The sequence below is a fragment of the Phyllobates terribilis genome, unplaced genomic scaffold (genome assembly GCF_046119375.1).
Source record: "Phyllobates terribilis strain yellow unplaced genomic scaffold, ASM4611937v1 Scaffold_4__5_contigs__length_816908805, whole genome shotgun sequence".
NCBI lineage: Eukaryota > Metazoa > Chordata > Amphibia > Anura > Dendrobatidae > Phyllobates > Phyllobates terribilis.
The window spans coordinates 311,915,142-311,942,239 of NW_027362764.1; the positions used below are offsets into that span (position 1 = coordinate 311,915,142).

Genomic DNA, 27,098 nt, shown 5'->3' on the forward strand with positions numbered 1-27,098 from the left:
AGTACAACTGTACATATACTATATAAGGCTTAGTGCCCACGATGCAGAAATGAAGCAGAAATTTTCCTGAGCATTTCTGCATCTCCTTGGCAGAAAAACGCATGCGGTTTTTCCATGCGTTTTTGACGGGTATATGACGTGTATTTGATGCGTTTTTGCATGCGGATTTGCCATGCGTTTTTCCAATGCATTGTATAGGCAAATACGCATGCAGAAACGCACAAGAATTGCTCATGTCTGGATTTTTTCTGTGAGTAAAATCCGTGCAGAAAAAATCCTGACCATGTGCACAGAACTTGCAGAATGTCATAGGAAATCATGGGATAAGGTATGCAATGCATTTCTGGACCGTTTACGCGCTGTAAGGCTATGTGCCCACGTTGCATTTATGAAGCAGAAAATTTCTGCTGCATAAATGCAAGTCCTCTCCCGGAAAAACGCATGCGGAATTCCGCACGCGTTTATCGCGCATTTTTCGCGCGTTTATCACGCGTTTTCCACATGCGGAATTGCCTTGCGTTTTTTATGCATTGGACAAAGGCAATTCCGCTTGCGGAAACGCAAAATTAAATGACATGCTGCGGATTTTTGAACGTGGCATAAACACTGCGGAAAAATCCGCAGCATGTGCATAGAAGTTGCGGAATCCCATTGGGGACCATGGGGTGCGGATATACATGCGTTTTTCAAGCGTTTACGCTGCGGAAATTCCGCAGCATATACGCTTGAAAAATGCTACGTGGGCACACAGCCTAAATCCGCACCAAAAACGCATCGTGGGCACACAGCCTAAAAAGACACATATGCATGTTTTTCTCAATATCTGACATGAAATCAGAATAAAGCTTTCCCGTTTTAGGTCAGTTACTGTTACCATAATTTTTAATACTTGCCAAATGCCAGAATAATGAGAGAGAGAATGTTTAAGGCATTTTTATTACTTACTGCAAAGTCAAAAGCTTACATCCACAAGTTTTAACTTCCTGGCTGATGTCTTGAGATGTTGCTTAAGTGTTGCCACATAATCTTCTTTTCTCATGATGCCATCTATTTTGTGAAGTGCACCAGTCCCTCCTGCATCAAAACAATCCCACAACATGATGCTGCCACCTCTATGTTTCACAGTTGGGGGTGGCAGCATCTCCCTCTTGATTTCCAAATGAAATGCAAAATTTACTTTCATCTGAAAACACCACCTTGGGCCACATGTCCTGGATACATCTGTGTGTGTGGTGGCTCTTGAAGCAATGACTCCAGCAGCAGTCCACTCCTTGTGAATCTCCCCCAAATTTTTGAATGGCCATTTTTTAACAATCCTTTCAAGGCTGTGGTTATCCCGGTTGCTTTTGCACCTTTTTCTACCACACTTTTTAATTCCACTCAACTTTCCATTAATATGCTTGGATACAGCACTCTGTGAACAGCCAGCTTCTTTAGCAATGACCTTTTGTGGTTTACCCTCCTTGTGGAGTGTGTCAATGACTGCCTTCTGGACATCTGTCAAGTCAGCAGTCTTCTCCATGATTGTGGAGCCTAATGAAACAGACTAAGGGACCTTTTTAAACACTTAGGAAGCCTTTGCAGGTGTTTTTTGTTAATTATTCTAATTTACTGAGATAATGACTTTTGTGTTTTCATTTTCTGTAAGCCATAATCATCAACAGAAATAAACACTTGAAATAGATCACTCTGTAATGACTATATAATATGAGTTTCCCTTTTTGCATTGAAGAACTGAAATAAATTAACTTTTTGATGATATTCTAATTTAGTGAGAAGCACTTGTCTCTATAATTCTCTATCTCCCCTATGTGAACCTTAATCCTATTCAATAATCACATATTCTCAAACCTAATATATTTACCTAATATTAGTCTTTTGTTTGACTAATTGACAATAATCTGTTTCCATCTGTTTCATCCATCAGAAACATATTAGACTCTTCTCTAGTGAGGATTATTATTGCTATGACTTTAGTGTAAATTAAGATTTTACTCTTAAGATTAGGTGCATACATAATAGGGACAGTGTGAAATGTATACACTTCATTGCTATTTGTGCGTAGTGTAAGTGCTAGCTTGATGTATTTCATAATGCCATGGTCCAGATGCTGGCTAACATCTTGGTTGTGCAGTCAATATACAGCCTAAGGCTATGGTGAGACAGTGTGGTGGTGGTGGTGGAGTGGCAACATGTGGAGGGCCAATGACAGCATGATTTTTAAACAAAGTCTTCCAGCAATTAGCCATCATGGTGGACTGTTGGGCCGTCTGACCCTATCCTAACTAGGCCAGGTGAGTGATGATTAGATTAGCAACTGGTCATTTTTTTTAAAGCAATTAACCTCTATAAATATGCTGGAGGCAGTTAAAACAGACAAAAATTCATCCCTTTTATGACATATGAGTTGCTGTTCCCTGATTTCCTCTGCTTATGACAAAGAGATTGTCATGACATAACCCTTAAATAATAATGAGCAAGCATCCTCGGATAAGGGGTTATCCAAGCATGGTCGGGTGCTAACCGAGTATCTTGGTCGTGCTTGAAAAACACGCTTACGTAGCCGCGGTTGCATGTCTCGCAGCTGTTAGGCAGCTGCAACACATTCAGGGATTGTCTAACAAACAAACAATCCCTGCATGCGTGGCAGCTGTCTAACAGCCGCGAGACGTGCAACTGGCACGACGCAAACATGTTTTTCGAGCACGCCGAAGATACTCTTTTAGCACCCCAGCATGCTCGGATAACACCTTACCCGAGCATGTTTGCTCATCACTACCCTTAACCCTTTAAATACTTTGAAGAGTCATAAGCATATTGATTTATTCAATGTATAACTGTCTTATTTAACAGATCATGGGACATTCTTCAAAGTTGCCTGTAATAGCTGTTCATGTGTTGCTGGTAAAGTCCAATGCTCTAAGCGACAGTGTATAAATGAACTCAGCTCTGACAGTGATCGCAGCATGTTTACTGGTAAGAACTTAACTTACTTTTTTCCTGATAAAAAAAAAACACAAATACAAAAGAAGACACAAGCAGTAAATAAACACAAACAGTACAATGCAGAATACTAGGCAACAATAAGAAATATCTAAGTAGTGAAAATCAAATAACTTGAAATGCCTGAATGGATAACTACTGACCTGAGAACACCAAACACCAAAACACTTCCCAAAGTCTTTTATGTTTTGATGAGTGTTTATTGGGGGCGGTTGGGGAGGGTGGCCTGCCTGGTATGTAAATAACCTAAATCCTTGCAGATGTCAGGTCTAAACTTCCTGGTTAAGTTATCTCAGCAAGCTTTCAAACAGCCCCCTCATAGCTGAATATAGTATAAGGCAACATTCATACATCCATGTTATTGTTTAGTTCTGATTGTTCCCTCTTTTGTTTTTGGTTTGCTCTTTGGCATATACAGTTGGTGAAATAAGTATTGAACACGTCACCAATTTTCAAGTAAATATATTTCTAAAGATTCTAATGACATGAAATTCTTACCTGATGTAGGTAGTAGTGTTGAGCCACCCCCGTAGTGTTCGGGTTCGGTTCGGTTCGTCGAACACCTTTAACACCGTCGAACACCGTTAAAACCAATGGCAGGCAAACAAAAACACATAGAAACACATAGAAAACACCTTCAAAGGTGTCCAAAAGCTGACAAACTGCTCAGAAGACACTCTCTTTAAAAAAGCCGGCCGGCAATTCAGCAGCGGCATACACCGGTACCCGACAATTTAGACAAGAAGGAATAAAGCATCACACATAGATTAGATAGATAGAAACATGTCAGTCACACATATAAGAAGCACAGTGACAGTGTTGCTTACTGTACTTGTCATTTAGTGTAAAGGATTTATTAAAAAAAATAATAGTGTTTTCATGCACCGTCTCTTTAAAAAAGCCGGCCGGCAATTCAGCAGCGGTACCCGACAATTTAGAATAGAAGGAATAGAGAATCACACATAGGTAGATATAAACATGCCAATCACATATATAAGTACAGTGATAGTGTTGGTTACTGTACTTGTCATTTAGTGTAAAGGATTTATTAAAAAAAATAATAGTGTTTTCATGCACCATCTCTTTAAAAAAGCCGGCCGGCAATTCAGTACCCGACAATTTAGAATAGAAAGAATAAAGAATCACACATAGATTAGATAGATAGAAACATGTCAGTCACATATATATGAAGTACAGTGACAGTGTTGCTTACTGTACTTGTCATTTAGTGTAAAGGATTTATTAAAAAAAATAATAGTGTTTTCATGCACCGTCTCTTTAAAAAAGCCGGCCGACAATTCAGCATCTGTACCCGACAATTTAGAACAGAAAGAATAGAGCATCACACATAGATTAGATAGATAGAAACATGTCAGTCACATATATAAGAAGTACAGTGACAGTGTTGATTACTGTACTTGTCATTTAGTGTTAAAATAAAGGATTTATTTAAAAAAAAATTGGCGTGGGGGTCCCCGTAATTTTAGGCTCTAGCGGAGGTTAAGCAGACGGCTGGGGCAGATGTTTGAAGCCTGGGAAGGGGGTAATACCCACGGAGCTTCCCAGGCTACTAATATCAGCCCCCAGCTGAATACCTAGCCTTTACTAGCTATTAAAATGGGGGACCCCCCAAAAAAAATGACGTGGGGTCCCCCCTATTTTAATAGCTAGCAAAGGCTAGGCAGACAGCTGGGGGCTGATATTAATAGCCCAGGAAGGGTACCATGAATATTGGCCCCCTCCCAGGCTAGAAACACCAGCCATCAGCCGCCCCAGAAATGGTGCATCCATAGGATGCGCCAATTCTGGCACTTAGCCTCGCTCTTCCCACTGCCCTGTAGCGGTGGCAGTGGGGTAATAGGGCTGGGGTTGATGTCAGCTTATAATGCCAGCTGACATCAAGCCCAGGTTAGTAATGGAGAGGCATCTATAAGACACCCCCATTACTAACCCCGTAGTCAAAGTAAAAAAAAAACACAAACACCCAGAATAAAGTCCTTTAATTGAAATAAACACACAATTCTTTATTGTTCTAAATTAAACCATACTTACCATCACGCCCATTCCAGCTGAAGCCAATGATCTCCTGCAATAAAAGAAAAATAATAAAGCAACCTCATCCTTACCTTTCCATGGTTCCCAGGACAGCTTCAGCACTGCTACATCGAGATGACAGGCTGGACCGCAGCAGAAAGCTGCCATCCAGCCTGTCATCCCGCAGACACTGAGAAGCGCAAGCATGCTTGCGCTCCTCAGTGTCTCGCTGTGACGGCATAAAGATGAGCCGACAATGAACTCGGCTCACCTCATGCACGTCACTGACAGCGTGGGAGAATTCTCCTGCACTCAGCGCTTCAGCGTGAGAATTTTCCCACGCTGTCAGTGACGTGCATGAGGTGAGGTCATGTCCAATGAACTCAGCTCACCTCATGTACGTCACTGACAGCGTGGGAGAATTCTCACGCTGAAGCGCTGAGTGCAGGAGAATTTTCCCACGCTGTCAGTGACGTGCATGAGGTGAGGTCATGTCCAATGAACTCAGCTCACCTCATGTATGTCACTGACAGCGTGGGAGAATTCTCACGCTGAAGCGCTGAGTGCAGGAGAATTTTCCCACGCTGTCAGTGACGTGCATGAGGCTGATATTTAAATTTGGCGCACAAATCGGTGATTGGTCGCGGGCAGCGTCCGCGACCAATCAGCACGGTAGTGTTTAACTTTGGCGGCAAGATCAGTGATTGGTCGCGCGCCAAGACCGCGATCAATCACCGATTTGGGCGCCACATTTAAATATCGGCCGCGACCAATCAGCACAGCGTTGTTTAAATGTGGATCCAAGATCGGTGATTGGTCGCGGCCGATATTTAAATTTGGCGCACAAATCTGTGATTGGTCGCGGGCAGCGTCCGCGACCAATCAGCACAGTAGTGTTTAACTTTGGCGGCAAGATCAGTGATTGGTCGCGGTCAAGACGGCGACCAATCACCGATTTGTGCGGCACATTTAAATAGCGGCCGCGACCAATTGGATGTCAGCGCCGCTCCCCGGTCCTCCCTTCACACCCTAGCCGCCTGGATGTCAGCGGCGCTGCCTGTGCGGATACTTCCGCTGCGAGAACCCAGGACATGAGCGGGCGCTCGCAGCAGAAGTATCCCGACCCGCAGCGCCGCTCCCCGGTCTTCCCTTCACACCCTAGCCGCTGATGTCCCCACAGTATCCGCATGGTGTTACAAAGGTCCGGACATTTGTGTTAAAAATCGCTGATTGGTCGCTGGCGCTGCCCTCGACCAATCACCGATTTGGGCGCCAAATTTAAATATCAGCCGCGACCAATCACCCATCTTGGCTCCACATTTAAACACCGCTGTACTGATTGGTCGCGGACGCTATTTAAATGTGGCGCCAAAATCGGTGATTGGTCGCGCCCAGCGTCGGTGACCAATCAGCACAGCGGTGTTTAAATGTGGAGCCAAGATTGGTGATTGGTTGCGGCCGATATTTAAATTTGGCGCCCAAATCGGTGATTGGTCGCGGGCAGCGCCAGCGACCAATCAGCGATTTTTAACACAAATGTCCGGATCTTTGTAACACCATGCGGATACTGTGGGGACATCAGCGGCTAGGGTGTCAAGGGAGGACCGGGGAGCGGCGCTGCGGGTCGGGATACTTCTGCTGCGAGCAGTTGCTCATCTCCCGGCTTCTCGCAACGGAAGTATCCGACCAGGCAGCGGCGCTCCCCGGTCCTCACCAATACGATTAGCTGATTGGTCGCGCTCTCCGCACGCGACCAATCAGTGATCTTGGCACTAAAGTTAAACACCGCTCTGCTGATTGGTCGCGAACGCTGCCCGCGACCAATCACCGATTTGGGCGCCACATTTAAATAGCGGCCGCGACCAATCAGCGAGCTTGGCGGCAAATTTAAACAACGCTCTGCTGATTGGTCGCGGACGCCAGACGCGTCCAATCAGTGAGATTGGCGCCAAATTTAAACAACGCTCTGCTGATTGGTCGCTGACTCCAGCCGCGACCAATCAGCGAGATTGGCGCCAAATTTAAACCCTGCTCTGCTAATTGGTCGCGGATGCCGGCCGCGACTAATCAGCATTATTGGCGCCAAATTTAAACACCGCTCTGCTGATTGATCGCGGTCGCCATCCGCGACCAATCAGTAGTATTGGCGCCAAATTTAAACCTTGCTCGGCTGATTGGTCACAGTTGCCTTCCGCGACCAATCAGCGATTTTGACGCCAAATTTAAACACCGCTCTGCTGATTGGTCGCGACCGCCGGCCGCGACTAATCAACACTGTTGCCGCCAAATTTAAACACCGCTCTGCTGAATGGTCGAGGTCGTGACCAATCACCATTATTGGCGCCAAATTTAAACACCACTTTGCTGATTGGTCGCGACCACAACCTATCAGCATTATTGGCGCCAAATTTAAACCCCGCTCTGCTGATTGGTCGCGACCGCCGGCCGCGACTAATCAACATTGTTGCCGCCAAATTTAAACACCGCTCTGCTGAATGGTCGAGGTCGTGACCAATCACCATTATTGGCGCCAAATTTAAACACCGCTCTGCTGATTGGTCGCGACCACAACCTATCAGCATTATTGGCGCAAAATTTAAACCCCGCTCTGCTGATTAGTCGCGACCGCCGGCCGTGACCAATCAGTGATATAGTCGCCAAATTTCAACACCGCTTTGCTGATTGGTCGCGGTTGCTGGCCGCGACCAGTCAGCGATTTTGGCGCCAAATTTAAACACCGCTCTGCTGATTGCGCCGGGTCTGCCGCATACATATTCTAGAATGCCCGATGCGTTAGAATCGGGCCACCATCTAGTTTCATGAAATAATTTAAAAAAAAATTGACGTGGGACTTCGCACTATATTTGTGTCCAGCCAGGTACAGCAGGCAGGAACGGGCTGCCCCCAACCACCAGCTGCCTATTTGTACCTGGCCGGACACAACAATACAGGGAAGCCCTTTTTTCCTTAATTATTTCATGAATTTCATGAAATAATTTAAAAAAAAAATACGTGGGGCTTCACCCTATTTTTGTGTCCAGCCAGGTACAACTAGGCAGCTGGGGGCTGGAATCTGCAGCGCAGGGAGGCCCAAGCTTTCTGGGTCCCACCCGCTGCAAATTGCAGTCCGCAGCCACCCCGGAAAATGGCGCGTTCATAGAAGCGCCATCTTCTGGCGCTGTACCCAACTCATCCAGGGCCCTGGTGCGGTGGCTCACTGGGTAATAAAGGGGTTAGGGCCAGCTTGGCATTATCAGCTGGCCCTAAGCCCGAAATTCATGGGGTCACGCCAATATTAGACATGACCACTATGAATTTCTAGTAAAGTATTTAAAAAAAACACAACACCCAGAAAAAAGTCCTTTAATTGAAATAAACACACAATTCTTTATTGTTCTAAATTAAACCATACTTACCGTCACGCCCATTCCAGCTGAAGCCAACGATCTCCTGCAATAAAAGTAAAATAATAAAGCAACCTCATCCTTACCTTTCCATGGTTCCCACGACAGCTTCAGCTCTGCTACATCGAGATGACAGGCTGGACCGCAGGAGAACGCTGACATCCAGCCTATCATCCCGCAGACACTGAGAAGCGCAGGCTTGCTTGCGCTTCTCAGTGTCTGGCTGTGACGGCATCCAGATGAGCCGAGGTCATGTCCAATGAACTCAGCTCACCTCATGTACGTCACTGACAGCGTGGAAGAATTCTCCCCTCACTCAGCGCTTCAGCGTGAGAATTCTCCCACGCTGTCAGTGACGTACATGAGGTCAGCTGAGTTCAAAGGACATGAATGAGCTCACTTCATGCACGTCACTGACAGCGTGGGAAAATTCTCCTGCACTCAGCGCTTCAGCGTGAGAATTTTCCCACGCTGTCAGTGACGTGCATGAGGTGAGCTCATTCATGTCCATTGAACTCAGCTGACCTCATGTACGTCACTGACAGCGTGGGAGAATTCTCACGCTGAAGCGCTGAGTGCAGGAGAATTCTCCCACGCTGTCAGTGACGTGCATGAGATGAGCCGAGTTCATTGTCGGCTCATCTGGATGCCGTCACAGCGAGACACTGAGGAGCGCAAGCATGCCTGCGCTTCTCAGTGTCTGCGGGATGACAGGCTGGATGGCAGCGTTCTGCTGCGGTCCAGCCTGTCATCTCGATGTAGCAGAGCTGAAGCTGTCGTGGGAACCATGGAAAGGTAAGGATGAGGTTGCTTTATTATTTTACTTTTATTGCAGGAGATCGTTGGCTTCAGCTGGAATGGGCGTGGTGGTAAGTATGGTTTAATTTAGAACAATAAAGGATTGTGTCTTTATTTCAATTAAAGGACTTTATTCTGGGTGTTTGTGTTTTCTTTTAACTTTGACTATGGTGTTAGTAATGGGGGCGTCTTATAGACACCTCTCCATTACTAACCTGGGCTTGATGTCAGCTGGCATTATAAGCTGACATCAACCCCAGCCCTATTACCCCACTGCCACCGCTACAGGGCAGTGGGAAGAGCGAGGCTAAGTGCCAGAATTGGCGCATCCTATGGATGCGCCATTTCTGGGGCGGCTGACGGCTGGTGTTTCTAGCCTGGGAGGGGGCCAATATTCATGGCACCCTTCCTGGGCTATTAATATCAGCCCCCAGCTGTCTGCCTAGCCTTTGCTAGCTATTAAAATAGGGGGGACCCCACGTCATTTTTTTTGGGGGGGTCCCCCATTTTAATAGCTAGTAAAGGCTAGGTATTCCGCTGGGGGCTGATATTAGTAGCCTGGGAAGCTCCCTGGGTATTACCCCCTTCCCAGGCTTCAAACATCTGCCCCAGCCGTCTGCTTAACCTCCGCTAGAGCCTAAAATTACGGGGAACCCCACGCCAATTTTTTTTTAAATAAATCCTTTATTTTAACACTAAATGACAAGTACAGTAATCAGCACTATCACTGTACTTATTATATATGTGACTGACATGTTTCTCTCTATCTAATCTATGTGTGATGCTCTATTCCTTCTATTCTAAATTGTCGGGTACCGCTGCTGAAATGCCGGCCGGCTTTTTTAAAGAGACAGTGCATGAAAACACTATTATTTTTTTAAATAAATCCTTTACACTAAATGACAAGTACAGTAAGCAACACTGTCACTGTACTTCATATATATGTGACTGACATGTTTCTATCTATCTAATCTATGTGTGATTCTCTATTCTTTCTATTCCAAATTGTCGGGTACCGCTGCTGAATTGCCGGCCGGCTTTTTTAAAGAGACGGTGCATGAAAACACTATTATTTTTTTTGATAAATCCTTTACACTAAATGACAAGTACAGTAACCAACACTGTCACTGTACTTATTATATATGTGACTGACATGTTTCTATCTATCTAATCTATGTGTGAAGCTCTATTCTTTCGGTTCTAAATTGTCGGGTACCGGTGTATGCCGCTGCTGAATTGCCGGCTTTTCATGTTTCACTGTTGGCACTGTTCCCATCGATTTGGGCAATCACTGTAATGCCACAACCACCATGGCTGTGGCATTACAGTGAGTGGCAGACAATCCCTGCATGATTGGTGCTCTAAATAGCGCCAGACATGCAGGACACTCTTTTGGTGCACGAACAGTTATCGAACATAACCTCGAACAGCCGAATTTTTTGCAAATCGTTCGGGTTCGTCGAACAACTCGAACACCGCCCAAAACAGCTCGAATTTGAGATTGGCGAACAGTTCTAGTCGAACACCGCTCATCTCTAGTAGGTAGCAACCCATCCAAGCCAAACAGGCAAAGAAATCAAACCATAGATGTCCATTAATTAAGTTATGTGTAATAATGAGAAAAGACAGACGGAAAAGTATTGAACGCATGACGAAAGAGAGGCGCAAATAGAAATGGAAAGTCATGCCACCAGCTGAAATCTATCAGTAATTAGAAAGCAATCCAGCCACTTAGTGAAAAATATTATCAGCTGGTTCAACTGATGGCCTAAAAAAAGGTGTCTCATTACCAAAATACCACACAGGAAACATCTCATGATGGGTAAAGCCAGTGAACTGTCTCAAGACATTCACAAACTTAAAGTTTTTTTCTTTTTATTTCCATGAGGAAAAAACTTTATTTAACAATATATCTACAGGGTGGGCCATTTATATGGATACACCTAAATTAAATGGGAATGGTTGATGATATCAACTTCCTGTTTGTGGCACATTAGTATATGGGAGGGGGAAAACTTTTCCAGATGGGTGGTGACCATGGTGGCCATTTTGAAATTGGCCATTTTGGATCCAACTTTATTTTTTCAATGGGAAGAGGGTCATGTGACACATCAAACATATTGAGAATTTCATAAGAAAAACAATGGTGTGCTTGGTTTTAATGTAACTTTATTCTTTCAGGAGTTTTTTACAAGTTTCTGACCACTTATAAAATGTGTCCAAAGTGCTGCCCATTGTGTTGGATTGTCAATGCAACCCTCTTCTCCCACTCTTGACACACTAATAGCAACACCGCAGAAGAAATGCTAGCACAGGCTTCCAGTATCCGTGTTTCAGATGCTGCAAATCTCCTATCTTCACAGCATAGACAGTTGCCTTCAGATGACCCCAAAGATAAAAGTCTAAGGGGGTCAGATTGGGAGACCTTGGTGGCCATTCAACTGGCTCACGATGACCAATCCACTTTACAGGAAACTGAGCATGTAGGAATGCTTGGACCTGACACCCATAATGTGCTGGTGCACCATCTTGTTGGAAAAACTCAGGGAACGTGCCACCTTCAGTGCATAAAGAGGGCAACACATCATCATGTAGCAATTTCAGATATCCAGTGGCATTGAGGTTTCCATTGATGAAGAATGGCCCCACTATCTTTGTACGCCATATATCACACCATACCATCAATTTTTGTGTTCCAACAGTCTTGGAGGGATCTATCCACTGTGGGTTAGTGTCAGACCAATAGCGGTGGTTTTGTTTATTAACTTCACCATTCACAAAAAAGTTTACCTCATCACTGAACATAATGTTCTGCGTAAACTGAGGGTCCTGTTCCAATTTTTGTTTTGCCCATTCTGCAAATTTAGTGTGCCGATCTGGGTCATCCTCGTTGAGATGCTGCAGCAGCTGGATTTTGTAAAGGTGCCATTTATGAGTAGCTAATATCCGCTGAACGCATGTTCGACTGATGCCACTCTCCAGTGACATGTGGCGAGTGCTACGCTGTCGGCTCTTGCTGAATGAAGCTAGGACAGCTACTGATGTTTCTTCATTAGTGACAGTTTTCTTGCGTCCATATTTTGGCAAATCCAACACTGAACCTGTTTCACGAAATTTGGCAAGTAGTTTGCTAACTGTAGCATGGGATATGGGTGGTCTCGTAGGGTGTCTTGCATTGAAATCTGCTGCATTGACCCGGGGACTGCGTTCACCAGACATCAACACAATTTCTATCCGCTCCTCACGTGTTAACCTCTGTGACATGTCAATGGCTGTAAACAAAGAGAAACTTGTCAATAACTCATGAAAGAATAAAGCTATGTAAAAACCCAGCACACCATTGTTTTTCTTATGAAATTCTCAATAAGTTTGATGTGTCACATGACCCTCTTCCCATTGAAAAAAATAAAGTTGGATCCAAAATGGCCAACGTCAAAATGGCCGCCATGGTCACCACCCATCTGGAAAAGTTTTCCCCCTCCCATATACTAATGTGCCACAAGCAGGAAGTTGATACCACCAGCCATTCCCATTTTATTTAGGTGTATCCATATAAATGCCCCCCCCCCCCCCCCCTGTATAATGGGTAGCACGGTGGCTCAGTGGTTAGCACTGCAGCCTTGCAGCGCTGGGGTCCTGGGTTCAAATCCCACTAAGGAAAACATCTGCAAAGAGCTTGTATGTTCTCCCTGTGTTTGTGTGGGTTTCCTCCAGTTTTTCTGGTTTCCTCCCACACTCCAAAGACATACTGATAGGGAATTTAGATTGTGAGCCCCATTGGGGACAGTGATTATAATAATAATGTATGTAAACATTGTGGAATATGATAGAGCTATATAAGCAATGCATAATAAATAAATAATGTCTGCCTGAGGCCACAAAATGCTGCCTCGGACAGAGTTGGCAGAAGCCACTCCATATGGCAGACTCCAGAGAAATCCCATTACCTTTTATCCCCCCTGTATAGGGATCTGGTTTTACAATTGGACCTAGTGGAATGCTACCATGGTGCCGTCCAGAGATAGGAATGGTCACCAAGCAGGTTCAGAGCCGAGAGGTCACATCAAAGACAAAGTCAGGATCCATAAGGATAGTCCGAAACAAGCCAGGGTCAAAACAGGAATACACTAAATTAAACAGTAGCAGAAGACACACACCTAGCCAGGGAAACGCACATATATGTGGCAGCTTCCACCAGCAAGTTGGAAGCCTTAGTAGGGTGTGGTGCTCTCCATTTAGCTGGAGCAGGGAGCTGATAACTTCAGCTGGAAGCACACACACCCATACTGCCAGATTGGAAGGCACTACAGGTCCCATCCACTCTAACCTTAGTGGCTGGACAGAGCCCTGCACCCAGAGCTTCTGGTTCTGACATTTCTATCACCAGTGCCTCACGCAGAGTGAATATGGCGGTGCCTGGTCAAAGAAGCAGATGTGACAGGAGCAGGTTATGGTGGAGATGTGACAGTACCCCCCCTTCCTTTTATAAGGGGCCTCTGGACTCTTAGAACCAGGCTTATTAGGAAACCTAAGATGAAACTTCCTGATCAGATTTTTGCCGTTGATATTACTCGCCGGGACCCCGGATCTCTCTTCTGGTCCATAATCCCTCCAATGCACCAGATATTGTACAAACCCTCTTACCATGTGAGAATCCAGGATACTCTGCACCTCATACTCTAAATTTTCCTTTAACTAGAACAGGAGGAGGACGATTTCTGAATGGTTAAACCGTGGAACGATATGGCTCGAGGAGGGACTTATGAAATACAATAGGTAACTTAAAAGATGAAGGAAGTTTCAGGCATAGCTGCAGGGTTAATGACCTTGATTATCTCATAAGGACCAATAAATCTGGGACCCAGCTTGTCAGAAGGAATGTTAAGCTTCATATTTTTCATGAGCAACCATACCTTGTCCCAAACTCCAAAACCGTTTCTTATTAGCAGCTGAGGTCTGATCAGAAGCAGAAGCTGCAAGAGCAGGTTCTGGTGGAGATGTGACATCATTATTAGCCTTATTGTTGTAAAACATACTGATGATACTGGTTAAAGAAGAATTTCGAAACTACTGAAGGTTCCAGTGAGCGCTGTTAAAGCCATAATCTGAAAGTGTAAAGAGCATAATTTCACCATAAACCAGCCATGACCAGGTGCTCCCCAGAAGATTTCAGACAGAGGAGGAGTGAAAAGAATTACCAGCAGAGTTTTCGAACATTCAAGGACCAACTGTGGAGAACTACAGAAAGACTTGGAATCAGACGGTACAATTGTTTCAAAGAAAACTATAAGTAATGCACTCAACCTCCATGGTCTGTATACACTCTTTCCATTGCTGAACAAAAAGCATGTTCAAGCATTTAAAGTTTGCTCGACAACATTTAGACAAGCATGTGAAATAATGGGAGAATATTGTCTGGTCAGATAAGACCAAAATTGAACTCTTTTGGATTTCATAATAAACATGATGTTTTCAGGCCAAAAGCATATCACCCTAAAAACACCATTCCAACAGTGAAGTTTTGAAGTGGGAACATCATGGTGTGAGGCTGTTTTTCAGCATATGACACTGGCAAATTTCATATAATTGAAGGAAGGATGAATGCACAAATGTACCGAGACATTCTTGATAAAAATCTCCTGCCATCTACCAGGATGATGAAGATGAAACGGGGTGGACATTTCAGCAAGGCAATGATCCCAAACATACAGCCAAGGAAAATCGCAATTGCTTTCAGATAAAGAAAATAAAGCTGCTAGAATGGCCCAGCCATTCACCTTACCTGAATCAAATAGAACATTTATGGAAGAAACCAGAGGTGTATCTAGGTTTTCTGGCACCCCGGGCCAAGAATTCAATTTGGTGGGTCCCCCTCCCCCAAGCACATATGCGATTTGTACACTTAGTCACGCGCTGACGAGCTGCTCTCCCTAATTCAATGTTCAGTGAAAAACTGAGAGAAGCATAAAGAAAAGCTCGTTATCACGTGACCGTAAGTATAAAAATCACATATGAGTGAAGGGGCCATGTGAAGACTGCTGGAATCTGCAAGCAGAGCTGAATCCTAAGGGCAGAGACAGACGTCCATATAACTTGTGCGAGGATCGCATCATAGAGCTCGTACTGGCTCTCGGCCCTCCTGACCTGAGGTTGACAGCTGCATAGAAATACATCACGCTTTCATGCTCAGGTCAGGAGAGGCGGCGGCCAGTCCGTTCAGTGCGATGCGATCATCGCACGAGTTGTATGGAAGTGTGTGCCCTTACAGTGAATATATTGCACCCTGTTAGGATTGGCATGCTACAGGGCTTTATTTTATAATTAAAGGTCTTGTGCAAGTTTGAGATGAAAGACTGCAGCCACTCTAGGTAACTGCAAGCTTCTGAATTCTCACAGCACCTGCACTACACACTTTTAGGATTCATTCTTGCCGGTGTCAAGAGTGGACGGTCATGTCATCACAAGTATGCGATTTGTATACTTCTGGCCACATTCCGACTAGCCATGACCGGCCTCACTCAATTCGTTTTGATTGAATGTAACCACATGTATATAAATCGCCGGCACGAGAGAATCCTGACAGCGTGCAGTGTGCACTGTGAGAATTCAGAAGTCTGCTGTCAAAGAATTACAGTGGACTAATCATAAACTTGGACGACCCATTTAATGCGCCTAAACAAATAGAAACATGAGAATTAGGGTATGTGCATACTATGCAGAAATGAAGCAGAAAATTTCTGCATCATTTCTGCATCTCCCTGGCAGAAAAAACGCATGCGGATTGTACATGCGTTTTTCCTGCGGAATACATGCGGATTCACATGCGTTTCCGCATGCGGATTGACAAGCGCTTTCCAGGCGATTTTAGGCTGAGTTCACACGATGCGTATTTCATGCGTTTCCGCGGCGTTTTTGCAGTTGCGGAAACGCCGCGGAAACGCATGAAAAACACATGGTAGAAGGGAAGCAATGTTCCCCAATTGAAATCCGCATGTGCTGTGCCCATGATGCGGATTTTTCCGCAGCGTAAACGCTGCGCTCAAAAATCCGCAGCATGTCATTTAATTTTGCGTAAACGCGGCGTTTTCGCCGCCATTGACTTGCATTAGAACGCGCCAATTCCGCAAGACTGTATCTGTACTTGCGTTATTGGCGCGTTCTAATGCGCGGATGGTACCCGGGTGTGGAGGAGAAGAGAGTCTCATCCACACCCAGGTACCATTAAAAAAGCTGTAAAAACAAGAATAAAATAAAAAATATATATATACTTACCATCTGTCGGCCCGCGCACCGCTCCTTCTTGGTTCCCGGCACTTGCAGTGAGTTGTAGGACCTGCGCTGACGTTAGAGTCATGTGACGGGTCACGTGACACTGACGTCGGCAGGTCTTTCAATTCAAAGTTGCCGGCAGCCGGGAGAACGGAGTGTAAAGCAGGACAGCGCGGGCCTTCGGAGGTAAGTATATACACTCTCTCGGATCACACTATATAAATCCATGCTGTTTGCATGGATTTATATAGTGTGACCTAGTTGTCAAGCACTTTCCAGGTGATGCTAAAATCGCCTGGAAAGTGCTTGTCAATCTGCATGTGAATCCGCATGTGGATCCGCATGTATTCTGCAGGAAAAACGCATGCACAATCTGCATGCATTTTTTCTGCCAGGGAGATGCAGAAATGATGCAGAAATTTTCTGCTTCATTTCTGCATCGTGTGCACATACCCTTAGCATCACTTGGAAAATGCTTGTGACAACTAGGTCACACTATATAAATCCATGCAAACAGCATGGATTTATATAGTGTGACCCGAGAGAATGGTAAAAATAAAAAATAAATGTATACTTTACCCTCTGATGGCCCCCGGTGTCCTGCTTTACACTCTGTTCTCCCTTGCCGGCAACATTGAATTGAAAGACCTGCCGACGTCAGCGTCACGTGACCCGTCACGTCAGCGCAGGTCCTTCAACTCACTGCAAAGTGCAAAGTGCCGGGAACCAAGCAGGAGCGGTGCGCGGGCCGACAGAAGGTAAGTATACATTTATTTTTTATTTTATTCTTGTTTTACAGCTTTTTTATGGTACCTGGGTGTGGAGGAGAGTCTCATCTTCTCCACACTCGGGTACCATCCGCATATTAGAACGCGCCAATAACGCAAGTACAAATGCAGTCTTGCAGAATTGGCGCGTTCTAATGCAAGTCAATGGCGGCAAAACCGCCGCGTTTACGCAAAATTAATTGACATGCTGCGGATTTTTGAGCGCAGCGTTTACGCTGCGGAAAAATCCGCATCATGGGCACAGCACATGCGGATTTCAATTGGGGAACATTGCTGCCCTTCTACTATGCGTTTTTAATGCGTTTCCGCGCCGTTTACGCAGCTGCAAAAACGCCGCGGAAACGCATTAAATACGCATCGTGTGAACTCAGCCTTAGTCAGTATCACAAATAACATTTACATCCAGGTACTTGATAGATGATGTTGTCTCTGGAGTCGTTTTCTTTCTTTTCTTCTTCATCTTGTCCAGATTCCATGATGATTTTTCCCCATCCACAGCTATTCTCTGCAGACTTCCATCTTCTCCAATCTTCTGCGGCATATCTCCACACAGTGCCCTTAAAATATAGCAGTGTAATTATAATGATCCTGAATAAAAAAAAATACTGCACTACGCTGAGCCCCTGAATAAATACACTGTGTGCAGAATTATTAGGCAAGTTGTATTTTAGAGGATTATTTTTATTATTGATCAACAACTATGTTCTCAATCAACCGAAAAGAAAAGACTCAGAAATATCCAAGCTTAATATTTTTGGAAGTTGGAGTGTTTTTTTTTTTAGATTTGGCTATCTTAGGAGGATATCTGTTTGTGCAGGTAACTATTACTGTGCAGAATTATTAGGCAACTTAATAAAAACCAAATATAATCCCATCTCACTTGTTTATTTTCACCAGGTAAACCAATATCAGTGCACAAAATTTAGAAATAAACATTTCTGACATGCAAAAACAAAAAACAAAAAAATTAGTGATCAATATAGCAACCTTTCTTTATGATGACGCTCAACAGCCTTCCATCCATAGATTCTGTCAGTTGCTTGATCTGTTTTCGATCAACATTGCGTGCAGCAGCCACCACAGCCTCCCAGACACTGTTCCGAGAGGTGTACTGTTTTCCCTCCCTGTAGATCTCACATTTTATAATGGACCACAGGTTCTTTGGGGTTCAGATCAGGTGAACAAAGGGGCCATGTCATTATTTTTTCTTCTTTTAGACCTTTACTGGCCAGCCACGCTGTGGAGTAGTTGGATGCATGTGATGGAGCATTGTCCTGCATGAAAATCGTGTTTTTCTTGAACGATACCGACTTCTTCCTGTACCACTGCTTGAAGAAGTTGTCTTCCAGAAACTGGCAGTAGGTCTAGGAGTTGAGTTTAACTCCGTCCTCAACCCGAAAAGGTCCCACAAGTTCATCTTTGATTATACCAGCCCATACCAGTACCCCACCTCCACCTTGCTGGCATCTGAGTCGGAGTGGAGCTCTATGCCCTTTACTGATCCAGCCTCTTGCCCATCAAGAGTCACTCTCACTTCATCAGTCCATAAAACCTTTGAAAAATCAGTCTTAAGATATTTCTTGGCCCATTCTTGACGTTTTATCTTATGTTTCTTGTTTAAAAGTGGTCGTTTTTCAGCCTTCCTTACCTTGGCCATGTCCCTGAGTATCGCACACCTTGTGCTTTTTGATACTCCAGTAACGTTGCAGCCCTGAAATATGGCAAAACTGGTGGCGAATGGCATCTTGGCAGCTTCACGCTTGATTTTCCTCAATTCATGGGCAGTTATTTTGCGCCTTTTTTGGCCAACATGCTTCTTGCGACCCTGTTGGCTATTTGCCATGAAACGCTTGATTGTACGGTGATCATGCTTCAAAAGTTTGGAAATTTCAAGACTGCTGCATCCCTCTGCAAGACATCTCACAATTTTGGACTTTTCAGAGCCCGTCAAATCTCTCTTCTGACCCATTTTGCCAAAAGAAAGGAAGTTGCCTAATAATTAAGCACACCTTATATAGGGTGTTGATGTCATTAGTAAACACCCCTCCTCATTACAGAAATGCACATCACCAGATAAACTTAAGTGGTAGTTGGCTCTCAAGCCTATGCAGATTGGAGTAGGACAACATGTATAAAAAGTATCATGTGATCAAAATACTCATTTGCCTAATAATTCTGCACACAGTGTAATTGCCCCTCACTATATTCCCTGCACAAAATATGACCGACACATCATCCCTCTTATAGTATATGCCCTCCACACTGCCCTCTCCTTTCCATACTGGGCCCCCTCCTCACACTGTCCTCTTACACTATGTCCTCCTATAGGGCCCAGTCTCTGTACTGTGCCCCTTCACCACACTGCCCCCTCCTTGGCATACTGTCCCCTCCTGGCTGTACCCTTACACTGTCCCCCCATGCTGCCCCCTCCACATTATTCAGTCTCTATTCTGTGCCCACTCACACTTTTCCCCCCATACTGTCTCCTCACACTATTTCCCCTCCCTCTTCATACTGTCTCCTCTCACGTTTCCCCTGCTAACTATACTGTCTCCTCACACATTCTGACTCCCAATACTGTGTCTGTACACATCCCATCACCCTCGCTCCCCATAATTTGTCTGTACACATCCCATCACCCTTGCTCCCCATACTGTGACTGCACCCATGCCCCCACTCGCTCCCTATACTGTGTCCTCATGCATTACTCCTTCACTCCCCATACTGTGTTCGCTCCCATCCTCCCCTCATACATCCCCCCGACTCCTCATACTGTGTCCGCACCATTCCCCCCACTCACCATACTGTGTCAGCACATCCCACCACTCAAAATACTGTATCCGCACCATCCCTCCACTCACCATACTGTTTCCTCGTACATGCCCCCCATCTCCCCCCCTTTGTTCCTCATACAGTGTCTTCAAATTTCTCCCACTCCCCATATTGCGTCTGCACTTTTCCCTTCCTTGCTCCCCAAACTAGTGTCCTCAAATTTCCCTCCCGTTACACCAAATCTCCCAACCTCTCCCTGTTACACTAAATCACCCCCCACACACTAAACACCCCCATCCCAAATCACCCCCACATGCTAAATACTCCCATCCCAAATCTCCCCTCACACACATAAAATTCCCCCATCCCAAATCTCCCACCACACACTACATACCCCCACACACTAAATACCTCCATCCCAAATTACCTCACACACATAAAATACCTCCATTCCAAATCACCCCACACACATAAAATACTTCCATCCCAAATCATTCCTCGCATACATAAAATACCTCCATCCCAAATCACCCCTCACACACATAAAATACCTCCATCCCAAATCACCCCTCACACACACAAAATACCTCCATCCCAAATCACACCTCACACACATAAAGTACCTCCATCCCATATCACCCCTCACACATATAAAATACCCCCATCCCAAATCACCCCACACACACATAAAATACCTCCATCCCAAACCACCCCTCACACATATAAAATACCCCCATCCCAAATCACCCCTCACACACATAAAATACCTCCATCCCAAACCACCCCTCACACACATAAAATACCTCCATCCCAAATCACCCCTCACACACACAAAATACCTCGATCCCAAATCACCCCTCACACACTAAATACCGCCATCCCAAATCTCCCCCACACACTAAATACCTCCATCCTAAATCACCCTCCAAGCACATTGAATACTCCCTAAGTTAGTCTCCGGTGTCTTCAGATCTAGTGTTGAGCACTTACCATCAATGCCCACCCCTGTCTACACTGCAGCGGCGACGAAGCAGCGTGATCACATGACCTGATCACGCTGCTGGCGTTGCTCTGACTCTGCTGTCAGAGCTTCAATCATTGGGAGCCGGTGCACTGCAGCTTCTCTGAGCCGGCTATATTATTATTATTTATTTACATAACGCCATTGATGCTGTACATGAGAAGGGGTTACATATAGTGCCATGGTGCTGTACATAAGAAGGGGTTACATACCAAATACAGATATCACTTACAGTAAAGAAACTAACAATGATAGACTGGTGCAGAGGGAAGAGGACCCTGCCCTTGCGGGCTTACATTCTACAGGAATGGGGAAGGAGACAGTAGGTTGGGGGCGGTTGCAGTAGCTCCAGTGTTGTTGAGGTGGCAGCAAGCAAGGTCATGTCAGGCTGTAGGCTTGTTTGAACTGATGGGTTTTCAGGTTCTGTCTGAAGGATCCAAATGTGGAGGCTAATCGGACGTGTTGAGGCACAGAATTCCAGAGGATGGGGGATATACGGGAGAAATCTTGGAGGCGATTGGGTGAGGAACGAATAAGTGTGGAGGAGAGAAGGAGGTCCTGGGAGGACCGGAGATTACGTAAGGGAATATTTCGGGAGATTAGTTCAGAGATGTATGGAGGAGAAAGGTTATGGATGGCTTATATCAGCCGGCTCAGAAAACTGCCGACTCTCAGTCTTAGGGGCGGCGGAATTTTGCTGCCGAGGGAGATAGATCGGACCTCAGCATGAAAAGTGTTTGTGTGGAAAAATGGGCCGAAATCACACTTGAGAAATGCATTCATCTAGTTTCTCCATTCATGAGGCATCTTGAAGCTGTCATCACCCACAAAGGCTTTTGTACAAAGTGTTAAATAAATTTCAGTAAGCGTGCTCAATACTTTTTCTATGTGTCATTTCTCATTATTACACATAACTTAATTTATGGACATCTATGGTTAGATTTATTTGACTGTGTGGACTGGATGGGTTGTTACCGACATTTGATGAGAATTTCATGTCAATAGCATCTTTAGAAATATATTTGCTTAGAAAATTGGTGTCATGTTCAATACTTATTCCAGCCGCTGTAGGCTTAAAACAATTTGTTCATCTGTGTCTTTTTTTATATCCATGTAAAATGGGCCATTTTTCTCATGTGTTATTTGTATTTCCTCCGTTGTTGCATCATTTTTGTTGCTCATCCATTTTTAAAAACATTAGGTAGACTGTCTGAACTTTTTTATCCACTGACAATGAATCTGTCAAAATTAATAATACACGGATATAACACTAAAGTGAAAAGGATGTCTTCTGCTTTTCATCCATTTTTAATTGATTCACACAGACTTTTGGTGTCGAGCCTGATCCACAAAATGGATGAGAATAGGAAATGCTTTGAGTCTCACATAATGGAGACAAAGTTCATCTTTTACAACTGTAGTACTTATTGATCAGTGAAGCTCTATTAGTCTGTGTGCGGTCTGAGAAAAAAATGTGTAGCACTAGGATGTGTCAAATGGATGTGTGAATGTAGCCTTTGACAGGGAGATTTTGCTGGTTATCCCAAATTCTTTCACTTCTGACTAAAAGAGCTATCAATTGCATTAATAATGTCTTTTGATCAATAACTGCAGTAATACCCCAGTTACTGATCGTTATTAATTCAGTAGTTAGAGCATTATTAGTCGGTGCCATGGGATCTCATGTTTGGAGAATGCATGCTTCCATGGGAATTTGTGGGAAGACCCCAAGGATGTCGGGAATCATCTTTCTAGGAAGTTAAAACCTAAATCCAGCAGGAAGTCTGGTCATTTACAGATTAGGCAAGCAGCTTAAGCAGCATTTTTTCTATTAAACTTGTAATATCTTTTTGTAATAACTTATATGTGCAAAATATTTATTTCTTATGAGGGGAAAAAGATTTTTCAAATGAAACAGCATATTTATAATAATTTATATTTATATAGCACCAACATATTCTGCAGCACTTTACAAGTAAGCAGGGAAATGTACAGACAATAAAAACAATACAATGTATCACATTTCAACAGTTACCGGAGGAGTGAGGACCCTGCTTACAATCTATAAGATCATATATCTTACAATCTGTTAAATCACCATATTTCTGGTGATAGGCCCTCTTAAAAGTTGATGTAGACAAGACACTTTAGTAACCGTGTTGTGAATCTAATATTTTAGGATTGCCCTGCAATTGTGCAGATAAGTTTGTACCTGTGTGTGGTAACAATGGACGCACCTATCCGAGTGCCTGTATAGCAAGATGCGTTGGATTGTTGGATCATCAGTTTGAGTTTGGAGAGTGTTCCTCAAAAGATCCATGTAATCCAAACCCTTGTCACAGGAATCAAAGGTAAGCGGTTATAATTTGAGGAAAAAAAGTAGGATATGTATGCTCCAGGAAATGTTTCTTGTCATTAGTTCATATTTATTCAGTTCTATAGTTTTTGATGGGTTGAATAGTTTAGTTCACTACTTTATGGTGCCCAGTAAAAACAAAACGTAGTAGAGGTATATTTTTCACTCTGGTTAATGGTTGAAACTATTTGCAGCACTGTGGTGCTTGGCTCACATTGGACTGTTGGCATGATGTTTTTAGGTTTTCATGATTGTGTTTCTGGGTATCTTGGTTTCCTCTCACACCAAAAAGAAAAAGTACTGATACTATATAGTAGGTTAAATTGCCTCTAGCGTGTGTATTTAATAAAGGGAAGTTGGATTGTGAGCTTTATTAGGGTAATATTATTGTATAGAGACCATTTACGGACAAAAATCCTTTGAAATGTAAATCTGTTCTCCCAGGACTTAAAGGGATTTATATAATGGATTCTTTCTCCTGATGTAGTAAATATTTCAGACCTTTTTTTTGGAACATTGATTTTTTTTCCATTGTGGACTCTGATTAATATAATAGGCATATACCGTAACCCCAAATCTTTTCATATAGGTGTATATCAAAAAGACAAGTGTGCCTCACCAGCTTTGAAAGGTTCCAGTGCCTCCAGTATGAATGCATCCCAAAACAGATGAAGTGTGAACATTTGAGAGAACCCGTGTGCGACATTGAAAATACAGAACACCCCAACATTTGTACTCTATATCAAAGGGGAAAACAGCTGTCCTATAAAGGCTCGTGTCAGGTAATATAATCACAGCAAAAGTACTATTTTTATATATATATATATATATATATATATATATATATATATAAAAGGCTGTTGTATTTATTTGTTTGTTGATTCTCACTATGTGTTACTTTTTTTCTCCTAAGACTGCAATGGATATCACTGAAACAGGCACGAATACTTAAGTTCTTAAGTAAGGAATTTTGTCACCATAAAACAACTCCCATCATGTCTCCATCCAGTTATTTGTCTGAATTGTCTCTTAACTTCATCCATACATATAAAAAATACATTACTGAATTTGTGAGATCCTAGTTCATGTCTGTTTCTATATGTAAAAGCTTTTGATGCCATCAACTTCAGGTTGCATGTGCAGATGACTTTAGTAATCTGAAAAGAAATGTAAATTATCTCATTATTGTTGATTATATTGTCTGAGTTATATTATTTAGAATTGTTTGACTGGACACAAAGAATGCCTCATTTACCAGTATTAACTGAAGTATGTTGCAGATATTGTCCAAAAATACATTAATTTATTTTTCATTATATGTTACTGTACTTGTTCTTGCCAACACCAAAATTTTAAAGGAAAACTATCATCAAGGAAAGTCAATTATATGTATATGTGCACAAGTGTGTGCCTATATACAGTGAGGAAAATAACTATTTGATACACTGCTGATTTTGCAAGTTTTCCCATCTACAAAGAATGAAGAGGTCTGTAATTTTTATTGTAGGTACACTTCAACTGGGAGAGACAAAATCTAAAAATAAAAACCAGAAAATCACATTGTTTTATTATTGTATAATTAATTTACATTTTATTGCATGAAATAAGTATTTAATATAATAGAAAAACAGAACTTAATATTTGGTACATAAACCTTTGTTTGCAATTACAAAGGTCAGACGTTTTCCCTTCAATTTGGTGCAGTCGTCCTCTGCTCTTTGCTTCACGGTTGGGAGAGTGTTCTTGAGGTTGTACTGATCCTTTTTCTTCCTCCAAACACGGCGAGGGGAGTTGATGCCAAAAAGTTCCATTTTGGTCTCATCTTAACCTTCTCCCATGCCTCCTCTGGATCATCCAGATTGTCATTGGTGAACTTCAAACGGGCCTGGACATGTGCTGGCGTGAGCAGGGGGACCTTGCGTGCCCTGTAGGACAGGATAGTGTGTTACTAACGGTAATGTTTGAGACTGTGGTCCCAGCTCTCTTCAGGTCATTGACCAGGTCCTCCCGTGTAGTTCTGGGCTGATTCCTGACCTTTCTTACCTCAAGAGGCAAGATCCCGCATGGAGCCCCAGACTGGGGAAGATTGACAGTCATCTTGTGTTTTTTCCATTTTTTTTTGTAATTGTGCCAACAGTTGTTGCCTTCTCACCAAGCTGCTTGCCCATCCTCCTGTAGCCCATCCCAGCCTTGTGCAGGTCTACAATTTTGTCCCTGGTGTTCTTTGACAGTTTTTTGGTCTTGGCCATGGTGAAGAGGTTGGAGTGTGATTGTGTGGACAGGTATCTTTCTTACAGGTAACAAGTTCAAACAGGTGCAATTGATACAGGTAATGAGTGCAGAATAGGAGGGCTTCTTAATAAAATAAAAACTAACAGGTCTGTGAGAGCCAGAATTCTTGTTGGTTGGTAGGTGATCAAATACTTATTTCATGCAATAAAATGCAATTTAATTATTTAAAAATCATACAATGTGATTTTTTGTTTTTTATTTTTAGATTCTGTCTCTCACAGTTGAAGTGTACCTATGATAAAAATTACAGACCTATCCATTCTTTGTAGGTGGTATGACAAAGTCACTGGCAAAGTACTGGAGGGGAGATATGTAGCACTGAGATTGCTAGCTCCAGTAATTAAACATAGGGAAAAGGTTCCAGCATACAAAGGAATAAGGGGTTAGTATAAGGGGCCATCTTTAGTGCTAGGATGATTAACCACCTGTAGAGAGGGAGGAGGTCAGAGGATAAAATTCACAGCCTTTAGAGCATTTGGTGTGGGGTGGACCTGGAGGAGAAAGCTTTGAGCTGTTTGTTTCACACATGCTGTATGTATGGAGATTGCAGATCTCCCGATTGAATGTCTTTGCTAAAGGACTCTAAACCTGGTGGGCTAAACAACGCAATTGTATAAACTTGTTATTTTATTTTTTACCTTCTGCCGGACAAAGGCTGTATCTATGTTCATTTTCTTGTGATGTGGTTTATGAGGATTGCAATAAACCTACCGCTCTTTAAAAATAAACGGTTCCTGTATCTGCCTCTTTATGAAGCCGAGTGAGTCGATCTACCACAGTGGGAAAACTTGCAAAATCGGCAGTGTATCAAATACTTATTTTCCCCACTGAATATGCTCTTCAACATTGAAATTGCAACAACGAGAAGGTGAAGTCATGAACTTATGGAAATCATAGGAACAATGATATGCAATGATGAAAAAATGGAAACTACATTTTCAGGACATCTTGATTTATTCAGATACAAGTATGAGCACCATGCACTTGCATGCCTTGGCATGCTATCAATAAGGTTTTTTGCAATTGCCAACCAATGACGTCCCAGATGTGCTCAATAGGAGACAATTCCGAAGATGCTGCAGACCATAGTAGTATGTTTAATAATAATAATAATAATAATAGTTTATTTTTTATAGCGCCAACATATTCCGCAGCACTTTACAAGTTTAGGCTGTAAAGGCTTCTCACACTGTAGTGAAATGGCCGTATCAATGGTTTCACCACCAAATAAATACAATGATGAACTGTTAGTATTCCTCGAATGAAGATTAGAGAGGTCCGGCTGCCATACATTATGCAACCCCACAATATAACCGTCGGAGTAGGACCAGTGTGACATTCCCTTGTGAAGGCCTCTTTAT

The 27,098-nt window shown here is 43.4% G+C and overlaps 1 protein-coding gene across 3 annotated transcripts in view; it reads left to right on the forward strand.

Annotated features, from left to right (window-relative positions):
• Positions 1 to 27,098, forward strand: part of RECK (reversion inducing cysteine rich protein with kazal motifs) — a 677,252-nt gene that overhangs the window by 499,683 nt on the left and 150,471 nt on the right. For 2 of the 3 annotated variants that reach the window (XM_073678381.1, XM_073678382.1), the window contains 3 exons: positions 2,854 to 2,976; positions 23,269 to 23,440; positions 24,035 to 24,227. In XM_073678381.1, the coding sequence (XP_073534482.1) occupies positions 2,854 to 2,976; positions 23,269 to 23,440; positions 24,035 to 24,227 (488 nt within the window). Of the gene's footprint in view, positions 1 to 2,853; positions 2,977 to 23,268; positions 23,441 to 24,034; positions 24,228 to 24,358; positions 24,951 to 27,098 lie in introns of those variants that run through there. The other variant, XM_073678383.1, reaches the window with a different exon arrangement.